The 12,580-nt window shown below is 46.4% G+C and overlaps 1 protein-coding gene across 1 annotated transcript; it reads right to left on the reverse strand.

Moving 5' to 3' along the window:
* Positions 1 to 201: 201 nt before the first annotated feature.
* On the reverse strand, positions 202 to 9,809 carry LOC310684633 (membrane-spanning 4-domains subfamily A member 4A-like). The gene is made up of 7 exons (XM_083456049.1): positions 9,368 to 9,809; positions 8,282 to 8,521; positions 5,941 to 6,057; positions 4,629 to 4,685; positions 3,306 to 3,479; positions 2,742 to 2,861; positions 202 to 1,087 (listed from the first exon to the last, which is right to left on the reverse strand). Exons 2-7 carry the CDS (start codon positions 8,489 to 8,491, stop codon positions 1,001 to 1,003), a joined length of 765 nt encoding a protein of 254 aa, XP_083312175.1. The 5' UTR covers positions 8,492 to 8,521; positions 9,368 to 9,809; the 3' UTR covers positions 202 to 1,000.
* Positions 9,810 to 12,580: the final 2,771 nt, after the last annotated feature.

The raw sequence follows: 12,580 nt of genomic DNA on the forward strand, positions 1-12,580 counted from the left end.
ACTTTTAAAAAAAAACCATCAAGCAGTATATATAAATTTTATGAAATGAATAAATGCACCCCGACAATTAAGGGATATAGCACCTTTTCATTTGCTCTGGCTCAATTCTCTCCCTACCCTGCATCATCACAACGTTTTCTCAAAGCAACCTCATGCTGCCCTTGCCTTTAGAATCTTGAAAAACAGCCAATGAAAACACAGTGGTGACACCTTCCAATTTTATTATATAGTAAGATATGATGTGCAAGTTATTCACAATATTTGAGTGGATAAATAAAATCATATACAGAAATAAATCCTCTCCGTCAAATCTACAGGGTTGTTTTTTTAGTATCAAACATAAAGAAAGAAGAGATGACAGCAATGACATATTAGCAAATTTACTGGGGTCATAGGTTTGTTAGCAGTTTGTTAGCAAGGCTTCTCAACAATAGTGACCCTCAAGAAACACCTCCCTGCAATGGAATTTGGAAGAAGAAACGTGCCCAAGTGTCTCACTGAAATTGTGATTGAGACTTTATAAAATATAGCAGTAGTGTCCAGGTAACACTATGTATATTCCTCTTAATTCCCATTTTCAGATTAGTAATGTCAGTAATTAGCACTATCAAAAGTCAATTGCTAAGGGTTCCAGACAGCTTGCAAAACAGAAAACCACTTTTGCCTAGATCCTTTTGGTAGATATGAATTTATTTTTAAAGATTCCCATTCATCCCTAGTTGGGCTTTAGGCATGTCATATATCACACCCAAGTTTAGATTTTGATCCAAAATTTTAAAGTTCTGCTAGCTCAAGGCCATTCCCCATTGTCATCAGGGTTCTCCGTGCCTATTTATCTTAGTTCATGGTATACGTTGTCTTGGGCAGGTTATCCTTTTCATTGGAGATCTGTTAAGAAGCCTGTTTGGAATATATGTACATATGGATGAAGAAGTCTGAATCTTTCTGCTCTTGATTTTGAGGCAGGACTCCAGGACCATTGCATGGAGGAAGCGACAATTCAGGTGTTCTCTGCATCCTTGCCAGAAGCTGGGAGATTGACAGCATTAGCACTGTCCAGAATTGTGTTCTGGTAAACCACCACAACCTGAGGAAAGGAAGAAAATCAGCCTGGGAGGGTGTCGGTCTGCTGCTCAACTTGTGAATAAAGGGGCAGAGTTTGGCAAACTATCTGAGGATAACAGGGCTGCTTAGTAGGGGCAGGGGCAGGCTACGTAGCCCAAAAGGTGTCAGGGACTGTGTTGAGGAGGGCTGCACTGAGGAGAAATGGTGGAAACATCCCCCTGCTCCTGATCCAGATCCTGAATCTTCCCAAGAGCAGGAGGACAGTATAGATTTGGAACAGTGGTTTGCAGAGGGACATAGTTCAGAAGGCAGAAGCTGGGAAATACTGCATGGGGAAGAGCTAGGAGAAGAAACACTGGGGGGGGGGAGAGAGTTAACAGATTCACTGTCTCTGGAAAGCATTCCTCCGCTCAGCCCAAGGTCAAGAAGAGCTAAGAAAGTGGCAGAGCAGAAAGCACACAAAGCACAGAGGGTGCAAGATCAGATTACAAGAAGTAGAAGTGACGTGGTTTAATAGGGATGAAAGGGGGTGGGATCCTTAATTGGGAGCACCGCCATTTCTAGGAGATGGGATTTTTGTTCTCTCACTGTGATTATTAAAGTTTCTAACTGGTAAGAAGACTCCTTTTCCTTTGTTCTGCTTATCTACTGCCAAGGTGGAGAGGAAGCTGATTCCCTGAAGCATGACAAATAGCTATGTCCTCCAATATCTCACTGTCACCCGCCAGCCCTGAATATCATATTTGACATCATGTGAAAATCTCAGAGCTGGTATCCAGACTATGGACTCTGCCATTTTGCCCCCTAAAAGGTCTAAATTCTGAATGATGATGTTGCACAATTTCTTAGGTTTTGCATAGTATTGTGCAGTTTTCCATAATTTTTGCTATTCATGGGGAGAGGCAAGGGACTAGGGAGGGCATCCCACCTCTGAACACCAGAAATGTTGTTGAACCTCACTTCTGGCCTCAACATTTTTTTAAAGCATTACTCACACACCATCAGTCTTATCTAAGCAGCTTTATGAGCTAAAAAAGGGGTGACAAACTGCATCCTTATCTCTCCCACCCCACTGGGCAAAGTTTGACAGGTGAGCGAGGTAACCCACCAGTCAATGGCATGATGTCAAAATGTCTGATGACCCATTCTTGCCTGCTTGGACGATCAGCTGATCATGAAGATTTGCAAAGCTCTGCATGTGGAGCTGTTCAAGCCCGACAATAAACTGATTGCCCAGAATGGCAACAGCCTAGAAAGCTGCCTGCAGAGGAGTCATTCTCTCAGAGGTTTGGTTCAAATATTATTTCCCCTATAATGAGGAACTGGGAAGTGCAATCTTAAATGCCTTCATTTTAACTGAGCGCTTGTCATTTCCAAAATGCGTGCAAATAGACACACGTACTAGAGTACAGGTGGGAGGAATTAAGTTCCACAGTTCTGAAAATAAAGTCATTAATTTCTGGTTAAATGCTAGCTTCTCCACAGTGGCAAGCTGGCAGTGCGAAGCTAAGCATAAATTCTATGAGCATCCCAGATGAAGAATTGCAACCCTGATGTGGACTACTATTTGGACAACAACCCCTACCCCTTACGAGACAGGAGAGCAAGCAATCCCACCTCCAGAATCCCCACTCGTTTGCTTGGCTTGCCAAACTCCACTCCCTTTCAAATGTTACCGTTTCTGTGTGGGTTTTCAAGCACACCGTCTTGCACCCAAAGGCAGCAGTGGAGATGGAGATGCAGAATTCGAGGATGGTGAATGCCAGGTGAACAGCCATCATTCCAGACAGTATGTTCTGTGAATGAAAGATATGTCCTGATCGTAAGGAATTGCTCTTCTTTACCACATATATCTATGTAAATAAGGAGGCAGGCAGGTGGAGTCTGGCTGAGGGCAAAGTCAGGCTGATGGGCCAGTGCTTTGTTCCACTTAATGGACCAGCTTCCATTGATCCCCCACTTGCTCCTCGGCCATGTTCCTGTGAGTTTTTGTACTAGAAACACCATATTGAATGCTTGGTGTTCCACTCCAGCCCCCTGCACCTTTCTTTCAGGGCACAAATAGCCTGCAAGTGGTTCTGAAGTTTTTAATATTTGATGATTTATCTCATTTTTGACATTCTGTTGGGAGCCTCCCAGAGTGGCTGGGGAAACCCAGACAGATGGGTGTGGTATCAATATTTTATTTATTTTATTTTCATCAGCATCAGCATCAGCATCTTGCCAGGACATGTCCTCACCTCAGGGATGACTTTGGTTTCGTAACACCTACGAGCCAATTGGGTATCAAGGTTCCTGCACCAATACCTGGCATGAAACCCCAGGCCTGAAATAGCCAAAGATGAAGAAAGGATGATAATCCCAAGACCAGCAGCTATGGCACTCACCACATTCAATCCCAGCATGCTCTTCACCTACAGATGGAGAAGAAAAACCATTGTGTGTCTGGGCAAAGACCCTGATGAGAATGAGCCCCTTTAAGAACAACCTTCAAGATGAGGTCCCCACTGTGCCCTCAAGACACCTGTCCTTTCCAGATTGTATTTTTTTTACAGTTAGGTTATTTGGCCTATTGTTCACTGGGGGGTGGAACAGGGCTGCCTGATCCCCCCTGCACTCACTGTTTTATTTGTTTGCAGGGCATACGTACATTGGCTGTTGTTCAGGGCCTTCTCAGTAGTGGCACCCTCCATGTGTAACACCCTCCCTTCAGATGCCAAGGAGATAAATGATTACACAACTTTTAGAAGACATCTAAAGGCAACGCTGTATCGGGAGGATTTTAATGCTTGATGTTAATATTGTGTTTTTAGACATGCTGTAAGCCACCCAGGGTGGCTGGGGAAACCCAACCAGATAGGCGGGGTCTAAATAATGAAATTGTTGTCGTTGTTGTTTAGGGCCAGTATTCTGAGCATCACCAGCGTTTCTGTGAAATGGGTACTTTGTGGTGTTCATGACAATTTCTTGGATTTTCAAATGTGCCCCCAGGGCCCAAAAAGGTTGGTAACCCAAGCCTTAAGGTATTTAACCCAGGCCTGTTCTTTGTGTGTGCCAGGAGGTTTTCAAAGAAGATCCCTCTGGTTCCTGGCTTATAAAAACTTGGGGGAGATCTTTTGGCATCTGAACCCATTAAACTGCTTTTTTTATATAGCCAGCCTATTTACATATGCATGAACACGAGTCTTTATCTGGAACAACCTCTGGATGTTATGTATGTCACGGTGGGGGAGGATAATATGTTGTCACTCAATACAACACTCATCACTCCTGATGAGTGGCTGGGGCTGATAGCAGTTAAAGTCCAGCAACATGGGGGTGGGGGGAGAGACACAGATTCCCCATCCTTGACCTGTATCACTCCAACATGTCTCTTTGGCCCACCCCAGTTGCCAGGCCCCATTAAGATAGCAACCTCTAAGCAATGAACTGCATTTTACAAGGCAGCCTCAGAACCCCAAGTCTAGGAGTGGCCTTAAACGGCAAGCAACACAAGTCACAAATTCTCTCTCTCTTTTTCATCAGACTCCTCACATCACACAATCCCATAAGAGGTTAGTCACCAGCGGCTTCTTGGGGTTGCTAGCAGCTGCCACAGACAGGGATCCTGAAATGAGGTACTGCAAGAGACAGACGGAGAGACAGAGAGAAATAAGGGGCAATGAACGAATCTCAAATGGACCGACTGTCTGGTTCTGTCCACTAGATCATAATCAGACGCAGTGGCGGAGGAAGGGGGGTGCGGTGGGTGCAGTTGGCCCGGGATGTCATCCGGGGGGGGGGGGTTACATCCCCGCCCCCGGGTACCAGAGCAGCTAGCTCCGCCTCTGATCCGAGGACTGTTAGATTGGGCATCATCTGACTTTCTTCAAATGAAAATCACTAATACTCAACCTGACATCCCTTGTACAAAGGCCATTCAATCCGGGAGACCTGTTTGGGTGAACAGATCCACTCAAATCAGGAGATTTTTCCATTCAGATCAGGGGTCTGTGTTCAACAAAACAACTGTTTCCATGCTCTCTGGTAACTACTGCAATGCAATGTACACTGGGCTGCTTGTGAAAGCCTGGCAGAAACTTCAGCTGTTCTAAGAGAATGTTCTGATGCTGGATTATTGGTGGATATTGGGGTGGATCTACACACGGGGGGAGGGGGAAGCTATAAATAAGTCAGAAATTAGATCATTACAGTGGTACCTTGGGTTAAGTACTTAATTCGTTCCGGAGGTCCGTTCTTAACCTGAAACTGTTCTTAACCTGAAGCACCACTTTAGCTAATGGGGCCTCCTCCCGCTGCCGTGCCACCGGAGCACGATTTTTGTTCTCATCCTGAAGCAAAGTTCTTAACCCAAGGTACTATTTCTGGGTTAGCGGAGTCTGTAACCTGAAGTGTATGTAACCCAAGGTACCACTGTATAACTAAGGGGGGTAGAACTATGGAAAATCACATTTAAATATGTCCTGCTCTCTGGCACCATCTGGTGTTGCATGTTTACAGCACATTCAAATCATTGTTTCTTTACTAATGTGGCTGAGTTCAATGACCAAGCACAGTTCGAAGCGTTGGTTCTTAGGGCCCTAATGGTTTGGGACTCAAGTATTCAACAGCTATTGCCTCCATGACCTGCTTGCAAGCTTCTCAGAGGCATCTCGTTGGCCTGTGTGGCAAACAGGACACTGGACTGGATAGGCTTTTGGTCTGATCCAGCACACTCTTCCTATGTCCTTAGTTAGACCTGCCTGCTTTGGGCAGCCATTCAGTAAACGCAGAGCAGAGGGCAGGTTTCAAAACACAGCACTAGCACAGGAATTATTTGACAGAGCACAGGTGAATCCTACCAAACTTCTCTTAGGCTCAAATATGAAGAATTACCGGGATTCCTGTCCAATACGGGGTCATTATGACCGCATAAAGCAAGAAGTCATTAGACGCAACATTCATCACAAGCCCAAAAGCAATTCCCGTGATGCCTATGAGTATCTGAGTGATCTGCAAAGAGAGAATTATACATGATGTTACCCTGATCTTGTTCATCCTTGACTATATAAGTATAATTTGCCCATGACAAGTTCCCTAAATGATGATAAACTTCAGCAGGCGGGTGGGGAGGTGGGTGACATTTTCCCTTTTGAAATATGGAAACATTTTTTGACTAGTGGAACCTTCAAGGCTCAACACTTTTCTTATGGCATAGGGTGTAATCCACGGAAGTCTTGTGCTGTAATAAATGTGTCTTACAAATGCCGCAAGACTCTTGTTTTTGCTGCAATAGTTTTAATGCAACTGCCCCTCTGAAAATGATCTGATTTGCTGCAAGAAAACAGATTCAGATCCTGTACAGGTTTAGCAGGATGTTAGCAGCAGGTCACCTTAACCGAGGTCTGTTTCATGCATTTTGTTACCTATCACAGTGGATATGTGGGTGTTCATCTCAGCCTTTGCTCACAAAACAATTGCTCACCCATTGTCCCAGTGGCATATTAGCTGCTTGGCTATGGTCAAAGTACTGATACCAGGAAACCTAAAAGATTGCCCCGCCCATTATATACCAAAGCAATCACTGCATTCTGCATTCTGCTCCTGCAAGTACCATCACACCTGAAGATCTTCCAAATCATGTACAGATCAAAGCTTTAGTGTGTCGGCACTTCACTTTGGAACTTCCTCCCATTAAATATCAGTCAGGCGCCATCCCTAGGGCCTTTTCAGGAGCTTCTGAGGACCTTCATTTCCCTTTTTAAATTTTTAATTTCATTTTCCAACAAACCTTTTAGGATGAGATTCTCACCACACCCTTTACAGTGGTACCTCTGGTTAAGAACTTAATTCATTCCGGAGGTCTGTTCTTAACCTGAAACTGTTCTTAAACTGAGGTACCACTTTAGCTAATGGGGCCTCCCGCTGCCGCCACGTGATTTCTGTTCTCATCCTGAAGCAAAGTTCTTAACCCAAGGTACTACTTCCGGGTTAGCAGAGTCTGTAACCCGAAGCATCTGTAACCCGAAGCGTTTGTAACCCGAGGTACCACTGTATCTGTATTGCATTTGGAATTGCTATAAAATGTTTTGTTGTTGTTGCTGCTGCTGCTGCTGTTTTTCTGATTATTTTATTATCCATCGCTTTGGGATGTTTCATGGGAAATGATGATAATTTGTTACTTGTACCCTGCCCATCAGACTGGGTTGCCCCAGCCGCTGTGGGCAATGCCACCATAGACAAAACCAAATAAATAAAATGCACACACTGGAAACCAAACTGAGGATTGTGCATTTGACAGTCTGAATATTGGGCAAAGGAAGCAAAGGAGCAGAGCCATGTTGTTTGCCTTCCACCCTTGTTCTCTCACCCCTTGGGTGAACAGGCATATTTTCATGGGGCTCCACCCTGACCTTCAAATTTAGTACAGTCATACCTCTTGTTACGATTGCTTCAGGTTAAATCTTTTCGGGTTGTGTCCCACAGTGACCCAGAAGTACAAGAAAGGGTTACTTCCAGGTATCACCGCTCGCGCATGCGCAGACGCTCAAAATGACGACACACGCATGCGCAGAAGCAGCGAATCGCAACCTGCGCAGATGCGGGTTGTGTTCTGCTCATGTTGCAAACGGGGCTCCGGAACGGATCCCGTTCGTAACCAGAGGTACCACTGTATTTTGCCCCACAGACAGATAACTCTGCAAGCTCTGTTCCCACAACTCTCACCCCACCCCTTTACGGAACCCTAAAACTTATAAGGAGTCAAAATAATTGGCTCCATTCCCTAAGCCAGAGGTCTATTCCCCCTACTGATGCCAAAATGTTCCTTTTCATGAATGGGCAAGCCCACCTCTTAGCAGTGTCCTCATTGCATGTTAGGATGCACATGCTTTCCTTCCATTAAGTCAAGGCTGGGAAACCTGCAGACCTCCAGACATTGCTGGACTCCGACACCCATCCGCCCATCAGCATGACCAATGGCCAGAATAATGGAAGTTCCAGTCCAGCAAAATCTGGATGGTCCACTATCCAGTTTTACACATTCTCAGCAGTGCTGCAAGCTAATTCACCATTCTGATCTTACTACAGAGGAACCCAAAGGTGCCCTGGATTCTGTATGAGAAGCACCACTCTCAAGCTGATTGGGGAAGAAAGCTCCTAAAAGAGACAGTTATTGGTGCAGGGCAGACACGATGGACTCAAACACTGCAGCTCCTGTTTGTTTGTTTGCACTTACCCCCAGTGCCAGCGGCTCCCCGGCATAAAATTTCTTCAGTGGCCTCTGCAGAGAAGGACTGGCCCCAACGCTGGAGAAAATCTGAGGATGTTGGGTCACAATCTGAGTCGGAGGCCCTGCTCCAGAGCCCTCTGGACCTATGGGTGTCTCAGAAAGCTTGTGGGGCACGATCTGAGTGGAAATAATAGTTCTCGAGCCCCCTGGATCCATGGAGGCCAATTTCTAGTCTTAACTGCCTCTCTGGGAAAGAGAGAAGATAAAGAGACGGGAGGATAGAGTGGGAAAGGAGAGCAAGGCACACAGAAATAAATGGTGAAGAGTCACATTTTGGAAGCGGCAGAGTATTTAAAGCCTGGATCTAGAAAAGCAGTGGTTCAGCTTTTCTGCAGATGGAGATGCAAAGTGCATCATTATGGCTTCTGGAAATGTTTCCAGAACAGTTTGTACCTAGGTCCCAGCTTTCCTCCTTGGCCCACATTACTTACTTACTACTACTACTACTATACCCCACCCACCTGGCTTGTTTTCCACGGATTTGCATTTTCAAAGAAACATAGATTTGGAGAGTTGGAAGGGACCCCGAGGGTCATCTAGTCCAACCCCAGCAATGAATTTGTTCCAATTTAGAGCTAAAGAGCCAGTTTTCCCTGGGAAAGGAGCAGGGCAAGGGGAAAACCATTCTTTCTAGTCACAGGACAAGCGGAAGTCCATCATTTAATCAAGTGCGCCTCAAATCATCTACATGCTGCGCAAAGGGTGAGGCGGCTGCTTGGCAACCCGGGATGTTTGAGCGTTTCGGAGAAACAGGGAGGGCGTGGCTTTCGTCTCCCCCGCCCCAAAGCCGGCACAAATCATCCCAGCCTCCGGCACCTTCCACTTTCCCCCTAATAAGTCCCAAGGCTTCTGTAGCGCCTCCCTTAACTGTGCCTTACTCCTTTTGCCAGAAGATGGGGCTGAGAAGCAGGCTGGAGTATGGAAGAGAATCCGGGAGACAGTTCCCGCATCTTGCAAAAGCCAGGGACGAAACCCCTACAAATTGCACCCCGGCGCGCCCTGAGCACTGGGCACCCCGTTCCCTTCCCTTACCACCTCCGGGTCGTGTCAGCAGACGCGGATCTTGGAGAGGTTGAAGGAAGCGAGCGAGCTGAAGAGCTGCCTCGGCCAAATAGGCTGTTCCTGGCTGAGCGTTGCAACTGCAGAGACAGAGACAGAAAGACAGGATCAACATCTTACCCACCTCCCTTGAAAGCATGCAGTTAGGGAATTTAAGTGTCTGCCTTTAATGGCTTTGTAGATGATACAGGGATGGCCCCAGGGGCTTAGCCTGTATGAGAATCGAGGCTTTTAGTGTTGCTGCTCCAGCTCTCTGGAATGAATTGCCAGCCAAAATCAGGCAGCGGCCGAGCATAACGGTGCTTTGGCACCTACTGAAGACATATTTGGTTTAGGAAAGCTTTCCTAGAAATGGAAGCTAGTCATTTGTGCAAAATCAGTTTTATATCTGATGTTTTCTTGTTTCTGGCATTTGTAGGGATTTTTTTAAAAAAGTTTGTTAACTTGATTTTATTGTATTTGGAGCCTGTGTTTCTATATTTTGTTCCATTTTTACTGAATACACCCAGTGGCGTAGCGTGGGGGGTGCAGGGGGGGCCGGCCGCACCGGGCGCAACATCTGGGGGGGGCGCTTGGACTCGCAGCTCTCTGCCCCTACCTGGCTCACTCACTCTCTCTCACTGCAGTGCTGGCTGTGCGAATGCGATCCGAGCTGCCGGGTCGCCGCCCACTGTGGAGGGGGGGGTGCCAGGCGTGCGGTGCAGTGCGGAGAGAGAGCGAGGGACTATCTGGGGGAGGGACAGTGCGGCGGGGGGTGCAAATTACTTGCCTTGCCCCGGGTTAGGGGGCGCAAATTACTTGCCTTGCCCCGGGTGCTGACAACCCACGCTAAGCCACTGAATACACCACAGCGTAGCAATTTATAAATGTGCTTATTATCATTAGCACAGAATTGTAGAGTTGGAAGGGACCCCGAGGGTCATCTAATCTAACCCCCTGCAACGCAGGAATCTCAGCTAAAGCATCCATGACAGATGGCCATCCAACCTCTGCTTAAAAACCTTTGATGAAGGAGAGTCCACCACTTCCCGAGAGAGACCCTTCCACTGTCAAACAGCTCTTACTGTCGGAAGTTTCTCCTGATGTTTAGTCAGAATCTCCCTACTGGTAACTTGAAGCCACTGGTTCAGATCCTGCCCTCTGGAACAGGAGAAAACAAGCTTTTCCCCTCTTCCATGTGACAGTCTTTGGGATATTTGAAGGTGGCTGTCATATCTCCTCTCACTTCCCTTCTTTCCAGGCTAAACATACCCAGCTCCCTCAACTGTTCCTCATAAGGCTTGGTTTCGAGACCCTTGATCGTCTTCGTCACCCTTCTGTGCACACGTTCCAGTTTGTCAACATCCTTCTTAGATTGTGGTGCCCAGAATTGGACACAGTATTCCAGGTGTGGTCTGACCAAGGCCAATTAAAGGTAAAGGGACTCCTGACCATTAGGTCCAGTCATGACTCTGGGGTTGCGGCGCTCATCTCACTTTACTGGCTGAGGAAGCCGGCGTACAGCTTCCGGGTCATGTGGCCAGCATGACTAAGCCGCTTCCGGCGAACCAGAGCAGCACACGGAAACGCCGTTTACCATCCCGCCAGAGCGGTACCTATTTACCTACTTGCACTTTGACGTGTTTTCGAACTGCTAGGTTGGCAGGAGCAGGGACGGGAACAACGGGGTCACTATACTTCTGTTGATACAGCCTAGAATAGCATTAGCTTTTTTAGCTGCTGTGTTGATTCATGTTAAGCTTGTGGTCTATTAAGACCCCTCGGTACTTTTCATTACCGGCATTCCAGGTATCCCCATCTTATATTTGTGCAGCTAGTTTTTCCTGCCTAAGTGTAGAAATTTAACATTTGTTCCTATTGAAATTCATTTAGTTAGTTTGGCCCAGTTCTTCAATCTGTTAAGGTCATCTTGAATCCCAATTCTGTCTTCTGTGGCATTAGCTACCCCTCCCAGTTTGGGAGTCAACAATGGATTTACTTGGTCAGATGATTCTTAAAATAAAGTAAAATAAACCCTACCCTTTTCACAGGCAGTAAGGCAAGCAAATTTTCTGCACAAAGTCCCGCCTTTGCTACTGTCTTCTCCATATTTTGTTCTATTGAAACCTATCGCATAAATTTGTCCATTTGTTTAATAATAAAGTACAAATAATTATATCATTCTCTTTTTGTACGAATTGTTTACAGAGATTATTCAAAGGACCTTCCAGAATTTAAATCACAACAAATGTTCTCAAGAGAACTCCCCAATCCTTTCTCCTTTTCTTGCTCCCACCAGGGGGAGACAAAAAGGTGTCAAGTAACCAAAATATCCCATCTTCTCACAAGGAATTATCACTATTTTTCAAGTTGTGCTTTCTCAAGCAGCCTCAAGAGGGAGTGCTCCAGTCATGAGGGATGCGTTTTCCTGCATAAAAAACCCCCAAAAACCCAGATAGTCAGTTGCTTTCTTTCTGCAGCTCCTTTGTTCACAGCGTTAGATGTTTAGAGCGCTAGATGAAGATGGAGGAGACCAAGGTTCACATCCCCACTCAGGTATGAAACCCCCTGGGTGATATTGGGCTAGTCACTGTCTCTCAGCCTCATCTGCTTTACATAGTTGTTGTGAGAATGATCTAGCTGCCACCTTCAGCTCTGGGGAGGATAGAAATGCAGTAATAATGGAAGCGAATAAATAATAAAAGTGATTAAGAAAACAAACATAAGCAACAGCGGCATATTTTATCATATGTGGTGGAACTGTAAAGTGATAAAGGAATTCTGGGAAATTATATATAAGGAACTGGGGGGAAATGTTTAAAATCAGTGGCGTAGCGTGGGGGTGCAGGGGGGCCAGCCGCACCGGGTGCAACATCTGGGGGGGGGCGCTCGCACTCGCAGTTCTCTGCCCCTACCTGGCTCACTCACTCTCTCTCACTGCAGTGCTGGCTGTGCGAATCCGAGCCGCCGGGTCGCCGCCCACTGTGGAGGGGAGGGTGCCAGGCGTGCGGTGCGGAGAGAGAGCGAGGGACTATCTAGGGAGGGACAGTGCAGCGGAGGGGGGGGGGCGCAAATTACTTGCCTTGCCCCGGGTTAGGGGGTGCAAATTACTTGCCTTGCCCCAGGTGCTGACAACCCACGCTACGCCACTGTTTAAAATAACTTTTGTTAAAAAGCCAGAAGCCTTTTTGTTAGGAATCATAGGTG

This window comes from Podarcis tiliguerta, assembly GCF_965153285.1.
Source record: "Podarcis tiliguerta genome assembly, chromosome: 8".
In the NCBI taxonomy this organism is placed as follows: Eukaryota; Metazoa; Chordata; class Lepidosauria; order Squamata; family Lacertidae; genus Podarcis; species Podarcis tiliguerta.

Bases quoted from the DNA above. Each gene is read 5' to 3' on its own strand.
- LOC310684633 (XM_083456049.1), bottom strand. From the start codon at position 8,491: ATGGATCCAGGGGGCTCGAGAACTATTATTTCCACTCAGATCGTGCCC. The intron at 3,480-4,628 runs GTGACTAACCTC...CTCCATCTGTAG, and splicing joins GCAACCCCAAGAAGCCGCTG to GTGAAGAGCATGCTGGGATT. The intron at 2,862-3,305 runs GTGAGGACATGT...TTTCATTCACAG, and splicing joins AAACCAAAGTCATCCCTGAG to AACATACTGTCTGGAATGAT.